The following is a 25,985-nucleotide window of genomic DNA, read 5'->3' on the forward strand; positions in this document are numbered from 1 at the left end:
GAAGTGAGGATACACAGTGTGAAACTCCTTTAAGTGTACAATAATGTTGATGTGATTACAGAATGTCAGGAAAGAAATTCTGGTATTAATGTGATTCTTGATTTAAGAACCAAAGGGTGGGATTGTAATGGAATTTCTTTCACCTATGTGTTAATCACGTTATTGTAATGCCTTGGTGATTTTAGCATGTCTGACACTCATACTCAAGACAAATGGTAGGGGGTGTAGTAGGATGTTGGGGGAAACAGGAACTCCAGAGGACCAGTCTTTTGTCTCTTCAAGGACTCTGGGAGGTAGCAAGGGAGTGTGAACCTTAAGGTGTGAAACAGCTGTGTACTGCCTTTAGTTCCTGGAGAAGGTATTTAACTGAGAGCCACACTACTCTCAGTGAGACTCTGCTGACCCTGCCCCGTGGTCATGCAGGCTCTCCACCAAGCTTGGTTTTCTGTTCTGTGTGTGTTTTGATTAAAGAATGTTGGCTACCGCTCACCGCTCATCTGCAGGCTTTATTTAAGTGGAAAAACTTCCACAACAATCTCAAGTTCATAATCCAGCCCACACTCCTGAGACAGAAACTACAGGAAATGTTAGTAAATACATACATAAATACCTCATCTTATAGAATCAGGTTATTAATCAAAATAAAACTAATAGATTGGATTTGAAACAGAATCCAATCAGCCAGACGAGAATTACTACTAATGGCTGAGGTTAGCTTTATTGTTTTAGTATGACCAGTTTAATAGCCATCTTGCCGCCCGACACCAGGGGGCGATAGAGACACTTTACTTTCAGTTTTTGAAAGCTGTTAGGTCTTGATTTTTTTTCTATAGTCGTTGGTCTGTGACGCATCGGGTCAGCCAATCGGGTTGCGTCAGGGTAAGTCATTTAAGACAACAAACCGAGGAGACGTTTCAACAAGTGTTCAGCTGAGTAAGTCCATTGTGTTATGTGAGTTGTGCTGATACAAGAGCGACACATCTAAGCTACTCAAGATGCAGCAGATGCAGTAGGGAAACAGCTCTTCTCTTTAGCCAGCTAACGTTACAAGATAAACTGCGGCTGTAGTTGGCTTTAAGGCGCCCGAAAATACCGGAAGTAAGTTAGTTCATTTTCAAAATAAAAACCAGTCACAAAGTATCAGAATCAGAATGTTGTAGATAAGGACAATAAGAACAGGCAATAAAAGTGAAGTATTAAACTCATTTGCTGAAACGATTTTTTACAAAACACTAACAAAAGTAGACATTATTAGGTATAATTAAGTTGAATGAGAATGATCGTATTATATAATTATTGTTTAAAGTTTTTAATCGACGGGCTGGGGTCGAGCTTTATTATGGTAGGGGTAATCGGAAGTGACCGTTTCATCTTGCGACGTGACTTGCAAGCTGTGTTGTGGTGTGTCGTTATGATAGTTTAGCATGCAGCACGTTTCGCTGAAATGTTTGACCTTTTTAACGTTTAGTTCGCACACCAAAAGTAAAAAAGGTCAAATATTTCAGCGAAATAAGCGCCAAGCAGTGTTTTTCCACCACAGATTGTAAGATACGTGCGAGTATTTTAGAATCTGTTGTCGAAAAACATTTGATGATACTCGTAGAGACCAAGGTTAAGGTTACTTTATTTATACCCACAGGTAGATTTGCTTTACAGAAAAATCCCTTCACAAACACACATACCTAATGAAACCTGACAAAACACATATGTAGTAATGAAACAATATGAATCAGACGAGCCAAGGCAAATGTTGAAGTCAAATAAGTGTGAAAGCCGCAAATATTTGACTATTTGTGTTGTTAATAAGCGTAATGATGGTTTGACGTTATACTTGTGTTACAGTGAAGAAAAGATTGACCTGATATGCGAGTGAGTCTTCTCACTTTATATTTGGATCATTTTGAGCCTGCCATCAAAAATGTTGTCAAAGTTATTATGAAAAATCTGTTTTATTTAATAAGGTAATCATAACTCAAGAAACTACTCAGTTCAGTCTTCATTAGCAGCATGGTTTGCTCAGTTGCCATGGCGATAATTCAGGCGTGAAATAGCCATAAGAGATCTCCTCATGACAACTGAGCAAACTCCATCTATGGTTGAAGACTTTGCTTTGTCATCATTATTTCAACAAGTGTTTTTGAGGACCTAGTAAAGACCCATTCATAGTCAAAGTGTGGACTGGGTTTCTCTCAAATGTGATGCAAAAAACATGAAACACCACAGTGTTTCACTCATTAAAGTAATGGTACTTTTGGGTGTTTGGACAGAACATTATGTTTTCTAATACGTAATCTGACTGCTAATGGTTTTCTGCACGTAATATACTAACAGCACAGCGTGTCATATTTTCTAGTAGGTGTATTCCTTATCAGTCTCCACTATAGCCAAGGCAGTAACTTTTCAAAGAAAAAAAATCACCCTCAATAGTAACAGAAATGCTGTCTTGAAATATTTTGTCTTAAAATTCTGCTTTAAAACAGTTTAGAAATAAATGTTGTCTCTATAAGACATGACTTAGAATTTATACTACCAACTGAACGATGTTCCATTTCACTGCATTCTTCCAATCTTGATATTTCATGCAGTGAAACAGTGTCAAAGCAAGATGAGCCAGCAAAAATGATATTGCCTTTCACAAAGTGCTTACTATGGGTTGACAGGTGCTTTGAAGTTTATTTGGATGGACAGGAAAGTTTATTTTGTTGAGGTAGGATGCTGATTTTGGATGGTTTTGACTCTTGTGAACACATTTTTAAAAGGAACATGCTTAAGTTGTTTGTTGGGTTCTTGTGGGCACTGCATTCTCCTTGAACATTTGGCCATGTTCAGGCAGTTTGGTTACAACTGTTCTGTGTTTTTCAAATGTGGTGAAAACATGTGACATCCATACGTCCACTCAGCCCTTGCGTGCGGTTTGTGCACTTGGGGTAACGTTAGTAGTTGTGAACAGACCTGAAGTGAATTACACTGATGTGCTTCTGAAAAGGCTTTCTGCTCCTGAATGAAAACCTGAAATCTTGAAAGGACATGATAACATTAGTGTTTGGATGAGTCATAGGGTGAATTGTTTCAAGCCCTTCCCGGGCCAAAAAGCTAGTTATGTCACATATTTCATACACTATTCTGATTCTAATTTCAGTATGAATTCACTGCATATTCATTTGAATGATGCAACATAACAGAAATAGCATTCTGTGAATGGCATATTGACTCTTTGTAACTGAGTACTAAGTAGGTGATGGTGATGCTTCTCATAATGTTCATAAAAATGTTTTATTGTATGTTGTTCTTTCCTAGTTTCCTGCTGGTGGATGAGGTGAGCATGATTATGTCTCGCAGACTAACCAAAGAAGAGGTGGATGCACAGTTCGAGCAGTTCTTAAAAGAGGTAATGCAACATTAATGCGTCTGTGCTGATGTTTGTAAATCATCATCACACTATCAATTACCCATATAAAGGCTTTCATTCATCTGATTCTGATCTGATTCATCAAAATCTAAATGGGTCACTTATTATTTTGGGTGGTGGGTTTTTCATCTATGAGCCCTCTTGGGCTATGTTTAGAACTGCCTGTAAACATTAATGACCAGCTTTACAAGCAAAGATTAGCCTACAGTCAGCGCCCCCTTAGAGCACCGACTGCATGTGAACTGTGCTAGTACTGAAAGGCTAATATCAGAAGTGATTTTACTGAGAAGTGTTCGTATCTCAGCCAAACAGAGGGAGCTCTTTGTGTATGTAATATCAAAAATGTCACCGTGATCAGTGGTCCCTTCATATCAGCAATAAAAAACCCAGGAAACCACAGTTTTGTCTTAAGGGCATCTATTTATCAGTCTGTTTCAGATGACTCTGTGGATTTAGGTGGTCCTGACAAGCAGCCACACTCTAAAAGCAACCAAAAACCAACAGTGAGGCAAGATGAGGCACTCAGTGGTGGAGGATCAGCAGCAGGTAATAATGATAAAACATCTAGTACATACACATGTGAGACATTAGCTTTATTGTAGATCACTCTCTCCTCTCTCTTTTTTTTCTTAGATGCAGAAATCTTTAAATAAAAACATGAATTAGGCTACGTCTACACTAATCTGGATAAATTTGAAAACGGCGTTTTTCTCTAAAAACGCTCCGTGTCCACAAGAGCCGAAGAGTTTTTCATCCACAATGAAACGACTAAAAACGCCTACGTTCCAGAACTGCGCATGCGTGAAACGTAAGACGATTTGACCTGCCTCATTTCTGTCTGCTGTTTATTTACTTTCCGGCTCTTTGAAACGTCGCAGCAAAATGTGGAGGAAAAGCCCAGAGTTTTTTAAATGGACTAACAATGAGGTGGCGTTGTTGCTGCGAGTAACACAAGAGTACAAAGTTGAAAAGCGAGCGAGAATATAGACTGGGAGACGTGCCAAAACAAATACGCCGAAATTAACATTCGGTCCTCTTTGAAGAAAAGCTATGGGGAGCATGTACGAACAGATAGTAATCTTTAATAGGGCTGTGAAAAATGGAAAAAGACTAAACAAGTGCTGCACCATGACTGCATCATGTGACTAAAATGCGTTATCGTTTTTCGAAAGCCTCTGTTTTCGCAATCCACACTGCAACGCAAAAACTGCGTTTTCAAATTTATAGGGAAGACCCCAAACCTCCCTCCTCCCGCTCATGTGCAGTGCTGCTGCGTGTTGTTCTAAAGTGCATTTAAAACACGGGAGGGCATGGTGCTTCCTGCCAGAGAGCAGCAGGTGCCAGCACGGCGCCTCCCGAGAACCCTCAGTGGCTACATGCATTTAAAATTCAGAGGTGGGCGCCAGCGCCAGAGGTGAGGTTGAATACACAGACCGTCCTCTGGACGCCATGTAGCGTGCCCACCCCAAGGCCCTATAATGTATGTGTTACGAGAGTGTGAGTAATGTGGATGTCTGTGGATTCTGTAAGGATGAAACCTCCCTGCCAGTTTTCTGAGCATTACCCTGAGATTCTGGTGTTTCTATCAAAATACATTTATATTTAAAGAGCTATTTTTTAAACCCAGCCCTATTTATTGTGGCTTTCAAATGCATTTTTTGAGTAATTGAGTTTGTTTTGACTTTTTCATTGCAGTTATTTTATGCATCTAATGCAGGAATTGTAGCTTCTTTTAATCGCATGTTTTTATCATTGCATAAACCACAAGAATGTATTTGTTAGCAGTCGGGAACATGTTTTACTGTTTACACATATTTATAACAAACGAAAACCTTGAAGGGGATTTGTGTCTGTGGTAGAAATCAGAAAGCAGCCACTCGTCAAACTAAAAAAATAACAACAATAATAACTAAATACATCTTAAGAACACATTTATACTGTTTACTATACAATGTTATACATAAGAAAACATAAACAGGAACTTTTCAGACTAGAGCTAATATTGAATTTAAATGCGCTCTAATCTTGGGTTGCTTGCCAGCTAAATGACAGTAAACTGTGTTTGAATAACTATTTAGTTTTTGTACGTTGTCTTCACTTCACCCATTCACACCAGCACTTTCTTCTATGTTTTAGTGCTTTCTCTCTAACATTCACACACATTCATACTCTGACGGCTGCATCAGAGAGCAACGTGGCCTCAGTATGTTGCTCAGGGATATCTTTCGGTCAGTAGAGGACCTTCTGAGCTACAACCACCCTGATTAGGTTATTCAAGTGATGATAGGACCTTACTGTACATGTTAATGTTGGTGTCATCCTATAATATGAGACAGTGAGAAATGTTTCAACAGCACCTAAAACCTGATACAGGCTAAACAGAAAAAATTGAAATGATCTGATGAAGACAGTCAGTGAGCTGATACATACACTAGGTGGCAGCGTGGGCCTTTTGTTAAGCCAATAATATAGTTTCTATTATGGTGACTGTGTCTGATGTGTTGTACACTTGTTAACAGTGTGTATGTGAAGGTTGGGTCCCAGGTGGTGGATCTATTGTTGCTTTTCCTAATTTGTTTAGATCAAGATATTTTTATTTCTGTCAGCACGGTTGGAATCTCAGATTTCTTTAAGGAAGTCTGAGTCTATTCAAGAGGAAGATGAGGAGGCAGAAGGTATTCACTCAAAGGAGGAAGACCTCGTCTTGAGAGACAACAAAGACACAGAGGGTGAGTCCTTGAACACACAGACGAACCAGCGAGAGCGATATGTGAAAGTATTTAAAAAGCAAACAACAGAGGATCATGCAGAAAACTATGCTTAAATAAAGTTTTTATAAAAGAAAGAAAATCAATAATAGGTTCAAGCGGAAAGAAGACCCGAGAAGAAAAATATCCGATGAAGAACAGAAACAGATGTTCAGTGAAATTCGTGAGACTACCAGTTTATTTGGGAGGCTCCAGAAATGTACTGGCAGCTAAGTTAATAAAGTGTTACAGAAATTCATGTTTGGAGAAATTGAGCTAGCACTCTGATTTTCCTACATCTTCTTATTAATATAAATGATGAAAAATGCATTTTTCATCTTTTATTATGTAACCAGGATGGCAATGGTGCAAAACATTTTTTTGAGCATGCAGATTATTGAAATCAAAGCTTAAACTGAAACGGGCTGTTTTACAGCTGATCTAAGGTTTAGGACCACCCCTCCAAAAAAAAACCCAAACAGAAAGTTCCAAACATGAACTCAGTACTGAGTAGCTCCACCGTTATTGTCTCTCCCTCAGCTGTTTAAAGCGTCCTCATGTGTCCACCTACATAAAGCACTATACATGAAGGAGTCTTGTGGAGAAGTATGCCACTTGTGCTGTGTTTAAATGTGTGTGCAGGCTCGGCGATGGTGTCAACCGTGTACATGAGCGCGGTGGGTTTAGACACTCTGGAGGAGGAAAAGGAGAAGGCCAGGTTCTTTGCCCAGCTGGAGGCAGGAGCTTCATCTACTATAGACTACTCCAAGCTGAACAGGGAGCTGGACTCAACAAGTTCTACCCCTGCAAACAACTACAGGTATGTCAGCAGCTATGCTGTGTTACATCCCCTCAGCACTACTAAATATTTCAACTCTCTTTATTTTGCCACAGTTAGCTCTTGTGTTTCCATTGTGCACTGTGTTCATTCACCCGTCACTAAAAACTGTTCGAACACAGAGAAAGTTCCTGTGCTGGATTTCCTTCTTGCAGTGAGATCTCAAACATGAACAAAAGCTTAACAGAAGATCATCAGAACTTTTCACATCTAAATCAGTTTGTGTACATGAATATGCAGTGTGATTATGGCAGCAGGAGCAGCCATCAACACAAAAGGTTTTCATTGCATTTAGGAAAAAGGGAAATAGTTTCTCAAACTATATATTCAAGCATTTGAAAATCAGTTCAAGTCAGTTATGTGCAGTGTTGGTCAAGTTACTTGAAAAAAGTAATCAGTAACTAATCACTGATTACTTCCCCAAAAAAGTAATCACGTTACGTTACTGATTACTTATTTTCAAAAGTAATTAGTTACTTAGTTACTTTTTAAAACATGATTTATCCCTTAAATAGGTAATAAAACAATAGATCTTTCAGCCCAATTCTACTTTTTCTGCATAATCCATCATATAAAATGTAATCAAATGAAAAAGTCTCTTTTTAAAACTTTTTAAAAACGGGTTTTTTCGCTGTAAAAAGAAGTTTTCTTCCCACGCAGTGAACAGCGGACACTAATGTTTTTGTCACTTTTTACGGAATCAAACTCAAAGTAAGGTCAGTACTTCCACGCTTTAAACGCTGCACGCTCATACTCTCTCCCGCACTCGATATATTATCCATTTTTGATCTGCACACAGCTGTTGTCACGAACGTCGCACTCGCTTACGTCATTGTCATGAGACACTCTGGCAAAAAAACCACGGTTTTAGTAACGCAGCGTGCTTACGGGAAAGTAACAGTAATCTAATTACCTTTTTTGCAATAGTAACCCCTTACTTTACTCATTACTTGAAAAAAGTAATCAGATTACACTGCCCATCTCTGGTTATGTGAAAATGATGTTTTGTGGACAGCTGCAGGGAGCCTGTCTTTGAATCACTTTGGGGATCCACTTTTCAGAGGTGCAAAAGTACAAACCTTTATAAAGTTGCTAGCATTACGTATTAGTATGATAAAGCTAAGCAAATGTTATCACTTAATACAGTTTTAAATGTTTAAGTTAGTAAAGGAATTACAAATAAATCAATTAAATACCCGTATCTGTTGCTGATGACAGCTATACTACATAACTAGTTACTGAATTTTATGGTAGATACTTTTCTCCCCTCTGCGGTTATTTCAGTTAAATTAGGCTTTTTTTCCCTCCTGCCCTGTTCAGCACTGTAGCATCAGAATTATCGTCTGAAGGTCAAAAAAGATGCGCAACGGGTTTATTTTTCCAAGTGGATCATTACAGCTTTGCCATACTGTTCCACTTGATTATCTTTATTTTATTTTTTTTACTTTTAAGTTATTACAATGGGAACATACAAGACCAGGGGGATAGGAAAGGGAAAGACGTAGACGAGGGAAGTTCAAGAAAAAGAGGGGAAGAGGGACAGAGAGAAAAGACAGTAAAAATCAGCTGGATCACCTGCTGGAAGAAAAGAAGAAAACAAGCAAAAAGAGAACAACACAGTAGGCAGACCACAGCAGCAACCTGGATAAGTGTCAGTAACAGGAAATAATAAATACTGAAACTTAATGAGAGGCACGCAGGACTGACAACGCACAATATGTTTAGAGGCAGCAGCCAAGGTGTCTGTGTACACCTGTGTGCGTGAGCGCGCTTGTATTCAAAAGGTTCCTCCATGTAACAATCTGATAGTGGGTGTGGAGAGCCATAGCCCCGCCCCCCAGGACATGAAGCAGGCATGTAGGAGATCCAGGCCCCAGACATCTAGTGGCCCCCAGAGTGCGAGAGCCCAAGGAGGACCACCGGGGTCCCCCATCTGGGGCTGAGGAGAGCACCAGACGGGGTGTCACCCAGCAGCCATGGTGCAGAAGCCACGGTGCAGCTACGGGGAGTGAGCCAGTACATACCTGAGTGACCAGCCCCGGACCGAGAACCACCAACGCACCGACAGCTGAGGGCATCAGCCACCGGCAGGGTGGGGGCCAGGTGTAGGGGTCTGAGATGTTCCCAGAGAGGTGGAGTCTAAGACCCAACCTGACACATGAACATAAACAAACAGGCACACACAAACACAAACGTGCATTCCCACATATGCAAATACTCAGCACTCACAAACAGAAATGGACACCGTACACACATTCACACTCCCCGAACATACTCTATCCGGTTGTTCAGTGATGACGTGACGAATCCTACTTCTGGGCCTAAAGTAGTCTGCGTTTAATATGGGTTTTGTGTTGTTAACATGTTTAATGTTTTGTATTTTCTTCTATTTAATCTCAAAAAGCTCCTAAAAACAGTCAGTGATCACCGTTGACCTCCCTCGGCTTTTATTACCGCTAATCATTTATTTAAGCTCAGTTTTTAAAACCTTACGATGTAACTACAGCACAGCCCATGCAGCAGTATATGAATGACTAACCTCGTATTGTGGATGGATTATCTCAGTTGTTCTCTTGGCTGAAGTTTAGTCCTTTTACAGCATCCTGCCATGCGATTACATTTGTTCCTGACCACTGAGAACACTCACGTTAACTTTTATCAAGTGGAAAAAAAGTTAGCTTGTTTATATTATGCTAACATAGCTGTGTCGCTAGCGGTCACGTAGCACATCATTATATACCAGCTAGCCCAACTTCAGTAACCCTACAAACGTCACTGCTGTTTAGTTTTCTGTCTTCATTTATGTTGGAAGTGATAGCAGAGCTGTGCGTTTGAATGTTTCAGAAATCTCTCAGTCAGAACATGCTATATCATGTTTAGGTGGAAACTAGCGAAGCTAGTGAGCTAACTTCCTGCTAACTTCTAACGCCGTTAAATGTCATAAATTCCATTTTCATGGATGCCTGGATGTTAAACTCAATTGTTACACCTGGTAGAGCAGAACACTGATCATTTTATTAAAGATGAAAGACTTTAGACAGTTTTTCAACTCTCAGTAATGCCACAGTGATCGTTTGATATATGGACCTGCAGCGGAGTTTAGGCCCAGACACGGCCAGTGATGTCAGACTGAACAACCGGATACCCCAGGTCCAGGTACCATCACCCCCAGAGGGGGAATCCGCCCCCAGACCCAGGAGATGTTGCCCTTTTCCCCGAGGTGGAAACAAGCAGAGTCCCCTGGTCCTGCAGCAGCAGGGAGGCCCCGCAGCCCAGACCCCGACCAGATGGCCAACTCTTCCTCCGGCTCCTAGCCCCCATGCCCCCTATGACAAACAAAGAATGGGGGTGTGAAGACCCCATACCTCTCTACGCCTTCCTCATATGTGGTGCTGCTGCATGTTGTTCTAAATTGCATTTAAAACACGGGAAGGCCTTGTGCTTCCTGCCAGAGAGCAGCAGGTGTAAGCACAGCTCCTCCCGAGAACCCTCAATATCTACGTACATTTAAAATTAAGAGGTGGGCACCGGCGCTGGAGGTGAGGTTGAATACACACACCGTCCTCTGGACGCCATGTAGCGTGCCCACCCCCAAGGCCCTTAAATGAGGCTTCTGAGTAAGACACATGAGTTCATTTTGGACAGTAGTATAGCACACTAGCTGTGCTTACGGTGTCCCTAGAACAGCTGCTGTTGTGACCTCGAAGCTCAGTGTTGTGATTTCAATGTAATAAGAAGGATATCTTCCCTGTAGGAGTGTAGAAGAAGCAGAAGAACCAGTGGAGCAAGGTGGCGGTGATGATCACAGCAAGGCCAGAGGGACAGGGATGATCAGTCCAGGTAAGAATAATGAAATCTAGGCCAACTCTGCTGTGTCTCTGTCTTTGTCTTAATCAATGTCTGTCCTCTCTCAGCCTTCACAGGCTACAGCGAGGATTTTGAAGATGACGAGGATGTGAAGGTTCCACTGGAGGAGGTTTGTGCTCAAATCCTTACCTTTTAAAGTTGAAAAATATTAGAAACTTTATCAGAAAGTTCATTTTCCAATAGAAAGCACGAGAAGAGAATACAGTTCAATAGTATATACAGTATAACACTTGAGGAAATCAATGTCGCTGAACACACTTTGTTGATGTATCTACAAAGTTAAAAACGATTGTAAAAAGAAAAAAATTAGCTAAACAAACTGGATCTGAGGTCAACTAGATGTTTGTCCAGGGAAGGGACCATATGATTATTTAACAGTGACCTCAGGATAACAAGTGGATATAATAACAGCTGTGTATAATTAATATTAGTTAATATATCACTTACTGTTCCAAATGAACAGATATCATGTAGGGCTGCCACGATTAGTCGACTATCAAAATCGTCGACGACTAATTTAATAGTCGATGCGTCGTTTGAAGCTTTGTAAGAAAAGACGCAGGATTAAGTAGTAGGATTTAAGAGTGTAATAACGGACTGAAACAGAAGATGGCAGCACTGCATGTGTAAGGATGCCAGCTGCCGTTAAACCCCGAAGAAGAAGAAGCTGTGTCCCAGAATTCATAGCGCGGCCCTGCTCAGTTTCCAACAATGGCGGCAGCTAGTTAGTTTTAATATTACTCTTATTATTCTTTCTGGGTCACAAAATAAAGTTTAACATATTTTCAGGTGAGAATGTAGCTGTGAAAACTTCAAATATCTGCTCAGTTTATCAAGACATCACATATTTGCAAAAGCGCTCCGACGTTTTCGGAGACGTCTGTTACCCACCAGCTCGATAGCCGGGGTTTAACGCTCACTAGAGCCGGTGAGAACACCGGACTCCCGGCAAACCATTTTCAAACCCACCGCCGTCTTTCACTACTCAGGTTAAATATGATGTATAAGTCACTTAGATAACTTAAAAATGTTATTGTTTGGCTTTTTTCAGTATTTTATTTGTTCCTGAGTAAATCGGTTTGGCTGAGATTAAAGTTATAGTTTTTACACAGCTGAATAAACGTCAAGCAGACGACTGATTATCAGAAGTGTGAGATGCTCGAGAATATACTCCGGTGTCCTGTTATATTTTAGATAGCAAGGAGCAGACGGCTGAGTTTATTAAAACTTCACCGAAACAATCTGCAAATTTTAATAAAATTTAATAAACCATCATCTTGTCTTTATTTTTAGTTAGCACATACCTTAAACACTTCAAGCTGTAAGCTAATGATAGTTATATAAGAGCAGATGCTGCTGGTGCAATAAGCTGGACGTTTTACGTCCAGTGGATGCATGATCTGATTAGTCGAATAATCGCAAAAATACTCGGTGACTAGTCGACTATCAAAATAATCGTTTGTGGCAGCCCTAATGTCATGTGACCGTGGCACTGTCACACTCTTGTCCTTTTTCAGAAGTCAACGACGGCTTCAGTTCTTGCCAGAGGTAAGAGAAACATGACATTGTGCTGAGGCCAGCAGACTAAGATGTGTGTTAATGTCTTCACTGGCAGTGTTCCTAAAATGATGACCTTTAGTTCCCATTAAGCTTTGTGGACAGGCTGTGATCGGCTGAGCTGCTGATCTTTGTGGATTCACACAGCTCAATTTAACAAATGTCAGCAGATGTTTCATGAGCCATCTTTGCTCATTTCCATTTCTCAGAGTACAGCGGTCCCTCGTTTATCGCAGGAGTTACGTTCTAAAAATGACCCGTGATAGGTGAAATCCACAAAGTAGCCAACTTTATTTTTTACAGTTATTATAGATATTTTAAGGCTGTAAAACCCCTCACTACACACTTTATACACTTTTCTCAGACAGGCATGAACATTTTCACACTTTTCTCTCCTGTTTAAACTCTCAAAGTTCAAACCTTCGTAGAAACATAAGTCCAGTATAGAATGAAACCAAAGATCAAACCCTGTTTTCAGGTCCAGAACACGGGAATAGAGCAGCTGCCAGAGAATTCAACATTAATGAATCAATGGTACGGAAGTAGAGGAAGCAAGAAGAATGAGTAAAGTTTGACTTGTCTGTTTGGTTTCACATAATGCACCTTTGACGTCAGCACTGTTGTGTTTGTTGTCTTCTGCTAGTGAAGATTTATGTAAATTTGACAGGCTGAAGGTATTCTGTACTGTACAGGAGACAAGGCACGAGATTGATTGACAATGGTCTACAACCAATCAGGACGCAGAATAGAATGCGCTGTAAGAAAAAAAAAAACATGCAAAATTGCACCCAAAAAAATCCGGGAAACAGCGAGGCTGAGAAAAGTGAACCGCGATATAGCGAGGGACCACAGTATACTGTATATTGTCTTTATACTACACCGTATACAGTTGATGGAATTCAGTGAATTAATCTAATCACCATCATCTTAAATGCAAATTAGCCGACTACACTTGATGGAACGCAACGCTGACCATAAGCACCACCGCCCCTGTGCACCAGTCCAATGCAGTGCTTTACTATAAAATCACTACATTTCAAAAAATTAGCCTCTTTATCCTGCACAATCGACAGAGTATTTTCATGCAACATATGAATAACATAAAGTTAGTATACTTTATGTTATTCAACCCAAGATGGGAAGCTCATCTTGTAACCGGAAGGTTGCCGGTTTGATCCCCAGCTCTCTCTGTCTTGGTCGTTGTGTCCTTGGGCAAGACACTTCACTTACCGCCTACTGGTGATCGCCAGAGGGGCCGATAGCGCCATATGGCAGCCTCGCTTCTGTCAGTCTGCCCCACTTTGTTACTCCAAGCCAAGTACAAGTACTTTGTTGCTTCTTTGTTACTTCTCAGCTCTGTCTGAAACACAAAAACACTTTCTCCAAAACATATGATTGAGGTCTTCATCAAACCTTAAAGTGTTAAAGGCTTCCTCTTTTTTTGTTTGTTTGTTTTGGATTTAGTTATTGAAGGATCCACAGCTACAAGAATATATGTCACTCCAACTTAATGTTTGTTTCAGTGTCTTTTTATGATTCTCTGGATGAGGCAGGCGAAGAGGAGAGAAAGAAGAACACTGTGGAGTCTCTGAACAGAGGTAACACCAACTCCAGAGAAGACTATCGATATATGTATTTTAAAGTGGTTTTATTTGAAACCTAATATCTTAGACACGCACAATGAGAGCAGTTATAAGCAGTGTATGTGGGCTCTATGAATGAGTACAATGCAAATAAGACACACTGATCAAGAAGCACCTGTTAGCTGGAAATCAAGAGGCTGCAGTACAATGGGAACAGTAGTAAGCTGTATGGATGTAAAGAGCCAACTATGGTAGAACCCTGTGGTGTAATTCAGTGTCTTCAAATCAGAGAAGCCCGGAAACATGTTAGTTAACGGAGGTACAGAAGGACTCAGCGAGACAGCTCCTGGATGAAAAAGAGGGACAAGATCTGAGTTCTAGAAACTGTCAAACTAAGGGTCACAACGTTGGCCACTAGGATGAAGAGAGGTAAAAAGAACAAATAGCCTGTTTTTCCAAAGATTCATCTATGGGGGAATCTCAGCTACAAGGAAACAATAGCACAAGGACAGACACACCTAGAGCTGAAGGTGAGATCATGTGGGTGGCTGTAGCTCAGGCCAACAGATGAAGCTGGATTGACTATATTGGAGTGCTTGGCACTGTACAAGGTGCTCTAATATAGTGCCCTAATTATATTCATCAGAAATTCAGTGGGACTGTGGAAAATGACACTGGACACCATCTACAAGGCAATCAGTCACACACATTACCACAAAGTATCCAACATACCAGTGTAATGCACTGTCCCCACTGCTGTTCTGCATAGGCTTCACTCACCTAAGTCAGCTCGTCATTAAGAGCAAATACCATCGGCCTTTTGGTGTACATGGATGACATCGAGCTATATCCCAAGAGTTAGTGAGACATCACTTTACTGATCCATCTCACCAGGGTCTGCCGCAAGGATATCTGGATGTTCTTGTGACTGGATAAGGGTGGCTGAATGGTTGCAAAGAAAGTGAAGATGGTCCAGGCTGAATGGGTATAGCTGTAAAGAGACAGAATAGGAGATGCACAGGACAGCTACAAGTACTTGGGTTACCCACAGGCCAACAGAAACCATGATGAAGATGTAGAAAGGGTAGCCACAGCCAGATATTTCCAGAAGGCGAGACAGCTGCTGAGAAGCCATTTGAACGGTAGGAATAAGATCACAGCCATCAATGCATGCACCAATTATCAGATACCTCCACTAGAATAATACGCTGGCCACAGGAGACGATAGAGACTACTGACATTGAATGCCAGAGCAGCTGACCTGAAAGAGAAGATCATGGCAAAGAAAATTTAGACTCTACATGGCTATTTACCAAGACCGTGTCACGTACCCTGTGAAAGTCTGCTAGAGGATAAGAATGCAGCATTATGCACAATCTGTGCAATCTGTGACCGTCACTGCAACCAGCTGGCTAATTCAGTTTTATTTATACAGCGCCAAACCACAACAACAATTGGCTCAAGGTGCTTTACATTTTAAGGTAAAGACTCTACAATGATCCAGAGAAAATTCCACCAATCAGATGACCCCGTATGAGCAAGTACTTTAACCCTTTAAGCCCATGGGAGCGTACACGCTCCCATTTGTGTAACTATTTTAAAATCCTGGTAGAATTGCAACCAAATTGTCATGATCTTGGGTCTTTGACCCAGCGTTTTGTGTTTTCTATTGTTGTGATATATTTTGGTTCTGTTCTTCCTCAGTTTAGTGTTTAGTCATTTCTGTCGGTGTTTCCTCTGTGTAAAGTCTGTGTTCCTTAGTCTGTGTCTTTGCATGTGTGAGTTCCTGTTTTATTTTGCAGGTCTGCGTCTCTTGTTAGTGTTTCTAGTTTCGCTTCCCCTTGTCTCGTTATGTCCAATTACTCCCAGCCGCGTCTCCCTCCTGTTTCCCATTCCCTGATTGCCCTGTGTGTATTTAAACCCTGTGTTTTCTCGTGTGTGTTGCTGGTTCGTCTGCGTTATTTGGTGTTTTCTGGTCTGCATGTCTCCCTCCGTCGTCTCAGGTTGTCTCTCCGTGTCTCCCTGCATCTCTGTTTCTGGTTTGTTCCTGTTAGTTTTCCCAGTTTAGGTTTTTGCTTAGTTTCATGGTCACCCTCACCATCTCTATTTGTATCAACATTTGATGAATAAAGCTGAGCTGAGCTGCCTACATAAAGGGTCCTTTAATAATTTACACACGGCTTGCCCCGCAAACCGTGACACAAATAAGCTAGTGCAATCATTTTTTTGCATATGAAACCACAGGAGTTGTACTTACACAGCATGCATTCAACTTGTCCCAGGTCAGGGTTTCCTGTGCAAAAATCAAGTAAAAAGTGCTCGCAACCACAGTAACATAATCCAGAAACACACCTTGATCAGCTGTTCATAGCACTTCCTACGTTGCAATTAACATCATCAAATTGTTAGTGCAAACTTTCAAGTCCGCCATTACCTGCAAAAACCGGACGTGGCGTCACTTTTCGTGGGGGAAACAGTTTTTCCCCCTACAGGGCCTTTCAAAGGTTAGCTGGTGTTTTTGAAAGCCATGTTTGACTTTATGCCTTTCTGTATAGTTTCTGGGACGCTTAGAACTTCAATTACACTATTGGAAATTGTTTATTTTCATACACATGCTGTTTTGTTGCAAATTGTGCACAGTAATATTTATTTTCATTTTCCTACAGTTTATAAAACTTAGTGTATCTCAAAAATGAAATAACTTTCCTGTGGTTGGAAACTATTTTGTGCAACTTTTTTGCATTTACAGTTTTGAGGGATATGCCTGTGAAATTTCTTTAACTAGAAATATTCATAGGAAACACAAGTAAACCTGCAGTCTGAGAGTGAAGTGTTCTGTGGGGAAATACTGTACGTAAGATGTTTTATGTGATGTGAAGGATTTTAAATTAGATACTGGATTTAACAGGGGGCCATGTTCTGTGCATGGAGGTTTTCACCCTGAGACGATACACTTAGCGAAAGGAAGGAGGCTAAGAACTAGTGAAAGTCAGAACCACTATTCAGAATGAAACGGCTAAGATCCATGAGTACATCAGGAACATGGCCACAGCTGACAGTGTGCCTAGTGATACATGAGGCAACAGAAACACAGAAAACGGAAACATCATGGAAAGACAAGCCTCTGCACAACATGTACCACCAGCAGATAGAAGTACCCGATATTGAAAAATCCTACCAATGGCACCAAAGGAACTAGTAATGGCCGCACAGGCACAAGCTCGATAGAGGCTGGGGTCTACCACACCACAGGTGCAGTTCAGTCCCAGTTCTATGGTTGAACCCTCTCACAAACTGGTGATGACCAGACGTAGAAGAAGAAGACGGCCATAGTGATAAATGTTATACCAGGTAGAAGCAACATCAGGAGGACGTAACACAAAAAAGCTTGACAAAACCCAAGGGCTGTGAGAGGAGATTGGGAAGATGTGGAGGGTGAAGCCAATAGTGGTTCACAAGGTGTTTGGTGCACTCGGGGCATTGACCCCTAAACAGTGTGAGTGGTAGTGCTTGTAGGACCATCATGCTCCCAGTTCTGTGGCTGACAAACTGAGCTTGAAGGGTAAGGACCATACAACATACAAATTATGTCAGGAGTGCTGCTGTTCCTTTTTTTGCTCCAGTTCCTCCTCACTCTGTAAATTATTTTCTTATACAAGACACATCTCCTGGATGCACGCATGTTCAGTGATGTATCCTGGGGTCATCAGGTGTTTTGGGTCTCACAACGTCATACACCCTCACCCAGGCGACCCAGCCGGGGGTGATCAGGCCCCTACTTGCGTAACAGTAGTTACCCACGGATCAGCCCTCTTAATCCACAGCCACCTTTGGCTTTCTCTGCCGCTTCGCTCACAGCCTGGATGGCCCTCTTCTTGGCTGCCCCAGCCACACCCAGCTGGCCTAGGACTTTGCAGAGTGATCGTCCTGCAAAGCCCCTACAACAGGGGTGGGCAATCTCAGTCCACGAGGGCCGGTGTCCCTGCAGGTTTTAGATGTGTCCTCGAACCAACACAGCTGATTTAAATGGCTAAATTAGCTCCTCAACATGTCCTGAAGTTCTCCAGAGGCCTGGTAACGAACTAATCATGTGATTCAGGTGTGTTGACCCAAGGTGAGATCTAAAACCTGCAGGGACACCGGCCCTCGTGGACTGAGATTGCCCACCCCTGCCCTACAACCTACCTACTTCTATGGGCTCATAGAAAGTCTTCCAGCCCCTTCCCCTGTACTCCTGCACTAGTTCCTGGTACTTTGCACGTTTCCTTTCATTGGCCTCCTCGATCCGCTCCTCCCAGTGTACTGTGAGTTCCAGCATGATCAGCTGTTTTGAGGCCTCAGAAATATAGTGTCAGGGTGATAGATGGTCTTCAGCTCTGGTATTCCTTTAAGATGTAGCTCTTTCTCTGGGCTTCTCTTTCCTGATGGAGTTTTCTCTTTAGTGTCTGTGTGATTTTACTACTTCTAAGGAGATCAGCCACAGTCCCTGATCTTTGACAGAGATTACTCTAATCCCAATTTGAGGTTATAAAGTGTCTAATCCACATCTCACACACTGTGATTCACATGTGACATTTTCACATTTTCATTCTATGCAATGAATGTCTGAATTATATATTGACTTTTACGGAAAACATTTTAATAACTTTAGCCTCATTAGGTAAAATAATATGTAAATATACATAATGAAAACCAGATTATAAGACAAAATTGTAAACAATACATATGTGGTCAGGATGTAAACAAGCATGTAAACACGTGAAACAAACTTAAAGAATTCCAGGGAGGTCTTTAAACGTGACTGAAGCTTCCCTGAAAGATCATTCAAGTTTCATTTAACTTTGCTTTCTGGATAAACTTAATTCATTTTTCTCTACAGGTCAGTCTTACGCACAAAGTGGGGCCTCAGAGTTGGAGGCTCTTCAGGAGGCCTACAGGCAGGTCCATGTTGTGGAGGATTCAGATGACCATGGTCCACATACCTCATCTTTGGAAGTGAGATGGAGCATCAACAGACCTCTGTCTCCTTCCTCTCCTCCTCAACATGCCCAACAGTCTCTGCAGCCTGTTTCTACCAGTGAGTCAGGTCAGAAATTATTCTACTTTAAGTCTTTGTCAGTCTGTTGAGTATACACTGTATAAACCCCAGGTCCCAGTTCTGTGGTTGCTCAGTGAGCGTTCCCTGACGGCTCTTTCTGACACTACAAATGAGAAAATTTGCAACATGGATTAACCCTAATGTCATGTTTTGACAGTTTTGCAAAAAGCATCAATATTTTTTTGATTATTTTCTTTGTCCACAGATTTCAAAGACTTGAGAGAAAGGTCTTCATTTCACATTTGTCACACCTGGGCTCCACTTCTGTGTCACATGTCACTTCATGTGTGTTAGCCCTATAAATAAGATGCATCCTACTTGTGCAAAAGTATTTGTGATGGGCAGGATCGTAAAGGATAAAAGTATACTAAGAAATTCTTTTGTCTTTGTGTGTATTTAGAGCTACCCACTGCAGAAGAGCTGATGAGGCTCCTCCGACCAGAGGCAGATCAAATTAGAGGCTTCACCCTCCAGCCTGTCAGGTCAGGACTACCTAGTTGATGGATTCTCAGCAAGCTGCCAGCTTGTTTTCCTCCCAGTTCATCAGTATCTCAGTGTTTGTGGCACAAATACAGTGTTCAAGTAACATTTGAGGGGGCTCACTGTAAATGTTCAAACATCAGCCAACAGACAAGCTTAAATCCGATGTCATATTCTGTCTTAATTACAGGGAGTGCAGAATTATTAGGCAAATGAGTATTTTGTCCACATCATCCTCTTCATCCATGTTGTCTTACTCCAAGCTGTATAGGCTCGAAAGCCTACTACCAATTAAGCATATTAGGTGATGTGCATCTCTGTAATGAGAAGGGGTGTGGTCTAATGACATCAACACCCTATATCAGGTGTGCATAATTATTAGGCAACTTCCTTTCCTTTGGCAAAATGGGTCAAAAGAAGGACTTGACAGGCTCAGAAAAGTCAAAAATAGTGAGATATCTTGCAGAGGGATGCAGCAGTCTTAAAATTGCAAAGCTTCTGAGGCGTGATCATCGAACAATCAAGCGTTTCATTCAAAATAGTCAACAGGGTCGCAAGAAGCGTGTGGAAAAACCAAGGCGCAAAATAACTGCCCATGAACTGAGAAAAGTCAAGCGTGCAGCTGCCAAGATGCCACTTGCCACCAGTTTGGCCATATTTCAGAGCTGCAACATCACTGGAGTGCCCAAAAGCACAAGGTGTGCAATACTCAGAGACATGGCCAAGGTAAGAAAGGCTGAAAGACGACCACCACTGAACAAGACACACAAGCTGAAACGTCAAGACTGGGCCAAGAAATATCTCAAGACTGATTTTTCTAAGGTTTTATGGACTGATGAAATGAGAGTGAGTCTTGATGGGCCAGATGGATGGGCCCGTGGCTGGATTGGTAAAGGGCAGAGAGCTCCAGTCCCACTCAGACGCCAGCAAGGTGGAGGTGGAGTACTGGTTTGGGCTGGTATCATCAAAGATGAGCTTGTGGGGCCTTTTCGGGTTGAGGATGGAGTCAAGCTCAACCCCCAGTCCTACTGCCAGTTTCTGGAAGACACCTTCTTCAAGCAGTGGTACAGGAAGAAGTCTGCATCCTTCAAGAAAAACATGATTTTCATGCAGGACAATGCTCCATCACACGCGTCCAAGTACTCCACAGCGTGGCTGGCAAGAAAGGGTATAAAAGAAGAAAAACTAATGACATGGCCTCCTTGTTCACCTGATCTGAACCCCATTGAGAACCTGTGGTCCATCATCAAATGTGAGATTTACAAGGAGGGAAAACAGTACACCTCTCTGAACAGTGTCTGGGAGGCTGTGGTTGCTGCTGCACGCAATGTTGATGGTGAACAGATCAAAACACTGACAGAATCCATGGATGGCAGGCTTTTGAGTGTCCTTGCAAAGAAAGGTGGCTATATTGGTCGCTGATTTGTTTTTGTTTTGTTTTTGAATGTCAGAAATGTATATTTGTGAATGTGGAGATGTTATATTGGTTTCACTGGTAAAAATAAATAATTGAAATGGGTATATATTTGTTTTTTGTTAAGTTGCCTAATAATTATGCACAGTAATAGTCACCTGCACACACAGATATCCCCCTAAAATAGCTCAAACTAAAAACTACTTCCAAAAACATTCAGCTTTGATATTAATGAGTTTTTTGGGTTCATTGAGAACATGGTTGTTGTTCAATAATAAAATTATTCCTCAAAAATACAACTTGCCTAATAATTCTGCACTCCCTGTATGTTAAGGGGCGATCGTGGCTCAAGAGTGGGCTGTTCGTCTTGTAATCAGAAGGTTGCCGGTTCAAGCCCCGGCTCGGACAGTCTTGGTCGTTATTTTATTTGTTATTTAACAACAACAACAACAACAACAACAACAACAACAACAACAACAACAATTGTTATTGTTATTATTATCATTATTATTATTATTATTATTATTGTTATTAGTAGAAAGTAGAAAGGGTGGAAAGCTATAAGTTCCTCGGAGTCCACATCTCGGCCGACCTTACCTGGTCCACAAACATCTCCCACCAGGTAAGGAAAGCACAACAAAGGCTGTACTTCCTCAGGAAACTACGTCAGGCCCAATTACCCCAAAGACTGCTAGTAAACTTCTACCGCTCCACCATTGAGAGCCTTCTGACTTACTGCTGCACACTCTGGTTCAACTGCTGCACTGTGGAGGACAAGAGGAAACTGCAGCGGGTGGTGAGGGCAGCAGAGCGGTCAATCAGCACTTCACTAACCCCCCTCAGAGACATCTATACTGGCAGACTTCAGCAGAAAGCCAGCATCACCATCAAAGACCCCTCACACCCTGGACACTCACTTTTTTCCCCCCTTCCCTCTGGTAAACGCTACAGGTCCATCTGGGGCCCGTTCTTCGTACCTCGCTAAGTAAGTTAGCTGGATTTGATTGTTGACGATTTCGCGTGATCTTGGATCGTTCGGTTCTCCGAAGCTCATCCGGGACTTGCTGTCATAGCAACAGATCCGTAAGCGTAAACCTGCTCGGGAGCAGGCTTACTTTATGTAAACAGGATTAGATCGCGGCCACTCAGGTATGTCCGCTGCAGTTATATGAAAGCAAGAGCGATATGTCGCCACTGTTTTACCATAAATAAATATTATCAATGTAACTAAAGATAATGCAGCATTTGATTCTTTTATTGATTTCATACAGATACATACAGGTTATTTCCGAAAAAAAGGGAAATGTACTATTAACCATTCTATGTCATGTAGTAGATCATGTCAGATGTAATTCATATTTTAGAGTAGTAATAGTAAATTACTACGTGCAATCAAGATGAGAGACCACGACTATAAAAGCGAAGGTGGATTTGGGAAGTCTGTCGCAGCCATGTCCTGTCCGTTTGTACGCGAGCAAGGAAGGTGCAAGATTGATAAGGAGAGTTTACAGAATTTAGCGTATATTGTGGGATAGACAGGATCCTTTAGCTCAGCGCGATGGTGTGCTCATAGAGAGATATCGATTCTCCCGTGAGGGTATTATTTACTTTCTTCCTCTCTCTCTCTCTCTCTCTCTCTCTCTCTCTCTCTCTCTCTCTCTCTCTCTCTCTCTCTCTCTCTATGTATATATATGTATATATATATATATATATATATATAGAGATAGATAGATAGATAGATATATTTACTTACTGTACTGTATATACTTACTCCCGACTTACTGTGCATGCTTCAGTCACCCCTTGCATGGGAACAGGTAAAAGTGATGGAGTGTTATGTCAAACTACACACAAAAAAACCCACAATGTCAATAAATGTCACAGTACAAAAAGGGGTGTGACGAGGGGGTGCAGGACCACCACCTGTCTTTATTTGCTCTGCCCTTTTCTTGGTTGCTGTTATAAACAAACAAACAGATTATTTCAGGGTCTCTTGTCATAGACTAAAAGCAATATAAGTGATAAATATTACCATTCTGTGGAATATTCTTATATTTCACTTTTACTTTTTCCCATGTTCTAGTGGGTCCTGTTGTGGCTCTAATGTGAAAGAGGATATGATGTAATATAATATACTGTGGTATAACTTTTACAGCTTTGATATTGTTTGACACTCGATATCAGGTGATGGTATTTAATTTAAAGGTTTCTGTGTCCCAATGAGCCATTTATAATATCACATGATATAATGTAATATCACGGATCACTTACGAGTGTAATTTGTCAGCAACTTTCTGCCAGCCCTCTCTCCTTGCTTTTGCAGCCTTTGCAGTGTTCCCCTGCGTTTTAATTAAACTCTGAAACTCCTGAAATCCCTCAATCAAGAGTTCTTGCTCTGCTGCCGTGAGATACTGCGCGCGCTCCTTCGACATCTTCGCCGACCAATCACAGGGTTGCCGATCAATGTTTCTACTATCGATGCGTAGCCCCTTTTAAGCCACCCAGTGATCTCAGATTACTTCAGCCAGCTATACTAATCGTCAACAACAGGTGCGTTCGGAGAACCGGATTAGCGAGTTCAAAGTTAGCGCGATGATTTGATCTTGGATGTAGTAAGCGAGGTACGAAGAACGGACCCCAGGTCAAAGACAAACAGACTCAACAGAAGTTTTTACCCACAGGCTGTCAAACATGCCCTACCTCCACCCTGATTGGAGGATAACTGCACTGCCAACACTCATGGACATTACACCTTATTTATAAATCGTATTTCTGTTTATACTTCAATGCAACCAACACCCTTACCTCTTTAAACTGTATTTATTATAACATTATTTAGTATAGTTCCAACAGCACCCCCCCCCCCCCCCTCAATGTGCAATATCACTGATCACACTGCACCTCTCAATGCACCTGCTAGTTAGATGGCATGTATGTGTATGTATATAGATGTAAGTGTGCATGTGGAAATATGTGTGTGTATATGTATGTACGGATGCAAATATGTATATATACATATATGTATGTATGTGCGTGTATGTTTGCAGGTGTATGTGTAACTTGCACATATCTTTCTTGTGTAAATGTAAATTTGTCTGTTATTGTGTAAATACATTCGCTATTGTGTACTCTACACACACGGAGAGATGCCAAACTGCCTTTCACTGTTCTTGTAACAGTGACAATAAAAAGCTATTCTGTTCTATTATTATTATTATTATTATTATTATTATTATTATTATTATTATTATTATTATTATTATTATGATAAACAAGAGTTCTTGGTATGCAGTTGACAGCAGTTCATCCGTGGGTTGAGATGATCAACTGGAGGAACTCTGCTAGCAATAAAACAAGAAGTGAAGCAAAGAATAAACTCGCAAACAAAAACAGTGAAACAAACACAGTAATCGTCAAAAACAAAACAAAATAATGAAAGCATTGATCGTTATGGAGAGCATGACAACTTCTGTGATCATCAGTTCTAAAAATTCAGGGAGGCTGTGCAAAATGTTAATGAAAGCCCATTGCATTGATTTGCAAATATTATGAAGCCCCTATTTGTTCCCAGCAAAACAAAGAAAATATATCCAATATTTATAAAATATACAATTAAAAAAAATAAATAGTTCAGTTGTATTTAATGATAGCAGCACATCTCAAAAACACTGGGCCATGTGTACCAGCCCCTCTTCTTTTAACAACAGTCTGGAAACATCTGGTAAGTAGGAAACCAGTTGCTGGACATGTTGGAGAGGATTGTTGTCCCATTCTTGTCTAACTGCTCATCATTCCTGACTCGTCTTCGTTTTATTTTTCATGATGAATCAAATGTTTTCAGTTGGTAAAAGGTCTGGACTCAGAGTCTCAATGATTATGAAATGGATTGTAATAATTAGGAAACCATCTGCACCCTCCAAGAAAATAAAAGTATATAGTTTACACAGCAAAGGCAAATGTGACAGGTGAGCTAAATGTGTTACCTAGCAATGAAACTTGGGCAGATGTGATGACTAATGCAGAAGCCTGGGTATACATAGTTCCACCCGTCCGTCCGTCCACCCACCGTCTTCTGCTTGGCACTAACGTGTACTAATTTATGTAGATGAATATGACAATACATTTTTCCTATCTACCATCTGTCTGTATTTAGAAGAACTCACCATTTCGTGACATTACTGACACTCTTCTGAAAAGAATAGTTATAGTAGTAACTGTAAAGTTACAATACATAAAATATTTTGTTTATTTTTTACTGTGGTTTTCACTTTGATTGCAGTGTTGTGGAACCCAACCAAGAAAAGACATCCAGGGGACTGGAAAGGAGATTCCCGGATGAGTCACAGCACCCTGCAGCTGCAGCGATAAATGGGGCCAGGGAATCGACAAGCCACCCAATCAGTGCTGCTCACCCCCCCAACAAGGATCTGATTTGCAGCATCAGAGCAGAAGTAGACAAGCTGATGCAGGATCATACCAAAAGCTCTTCTGTCACATCATCTCACACTGGCAAAACTAAGAAACACCCGGTGAGGCAAACTATATAAAAGGCACTACTGTAGAAAAGAGATTACATTCACACTTTACATCATACGTTTTTCTCAGGCCTCCCGTGGCTCCCTTACTTTTCCTTCCTGTACCTCTTCAATGAGACAAGCCACTACAGCTCCTATAAGAGACAAGCGACTGGATGGGAGAAGGGCGGTGACTTCAAGGTCATCGGGGATAAGTAGAGGTTCTGCTACACCAGCCAAAACCCAGTCTGCTGTTTCCTCACAGTGTCCACACAGAGCGACATCCACAAAGAACCACGAAGATTGCTGGGATTGCACAGGTTATTAACTGCACACATCAAGTCATCAGAGGCTTTAGATAATGTAAGAAAGAATCGTGTGCTTTCCACACTGTTAGAAACTGTACAGTCATTGATCGATCATTGGATAACTGCTTAACTTAATTTCTTATCAACCAGTATCAATTCTGTCAGGTAAC

General features: G+C 41.3%; 1 protein-coding gene and 1 long non-coding RNA gene across 12 annotated transcripts in view; one reads left to right on the forward strand and one right to left on the reverse strand.

Annotated features, from left to right (window-relative positions):
* Positions 1-828: 828 nt before the first annotated feature.
* The window catches only part of cep162 (centrosomal protein 162), a 51,444-nt gene continuing 26,287 nt past the window's right edge, over positions 829-25,985 (forward strand). For 5 of the 11 annotated variants that reach the window (XR_003222177.1, XR_003222178.1, XM_025911490.1 and 2 more), the window contains exons 1-12: positions 3,298-3,388; positions 3,838-3,955; positions 6,016-6,138; positions 6,799-6,976; positions 10,749-10,834; positions 10,909-10,970; positions 12,379-12,409; positions 13,942-14,016; positions 18,881-19,087; positions 19,500-19,581; positions 25,273-25,522; positions 25,599-25,827. Coding sequence is in view for 9 of the 11 variants with exons in the window: in XM_025911490.1 (XP_025767275.1) it covers positions 3,323-3,388; positions 3,838-3,955; positions 6,016-6,138; positions 6,799-6,976; positions 10,749-10,834; positions 10,909-10,970; positions 12,379-12,409; positions 13,942-14,016; positions 18,881-19,087; positions 19,500-19,581; positions 25,273-25,522; positions 25,599-25,827 (1,507 nt within the window). In the remaining 2 variants the exon portion in view is untranslated. Of the gene's footprint in view, positions 1,099-1,416; positions 1,640-3,297; positions 3,389-3,837; positions 3,956-4,042; positions 4,218-6,015; positions 6,139-6,798; positions 6,977-10,748; positions 10,835-10,908; positions 10,971-12,378; positions 12,410-13,941; positions 14,017-18,880; positions 19,088-19,499; positions 19,582-25,272; positions 25,523-25,598; positions 25,828-25,985 lie in introns of those variants that run through there. The other 6 variants (XM_019354541.2, XM_013277342.2, XM_013277340.2 and 3 more) reach the window with 6 other exon arrangements.
* LOC102076711 (uncharacterized) lies at positions 14,048-18,304 on the reverse strand. The gene is made up of 2 exons (XR_003222179.1): positions 15,051-18,304; positions 14,048-14,943 (listed from the first exon to the last, which is right to left on the reverse strand). It is a non-coding gene; the product is annotated as an uncharacterized LOC102076711 (long non-coding RNA).

This window comes from Oreochromis niloticus, linkage group LG11, assembly GCF_001858045.2.
Source record: "Oreochromis niloticus isolate F11D_XX linkage group LG11, O_niloticus_UMD_NMBU, whole genome shotgun sequence".
Classification (NCBI taxonomy): Eukaryota; Metazoa; Chordata; class Actinopteri; order Cichliformes; family Cichlidae; genus Oreochromis; species Oreochromis niloticus.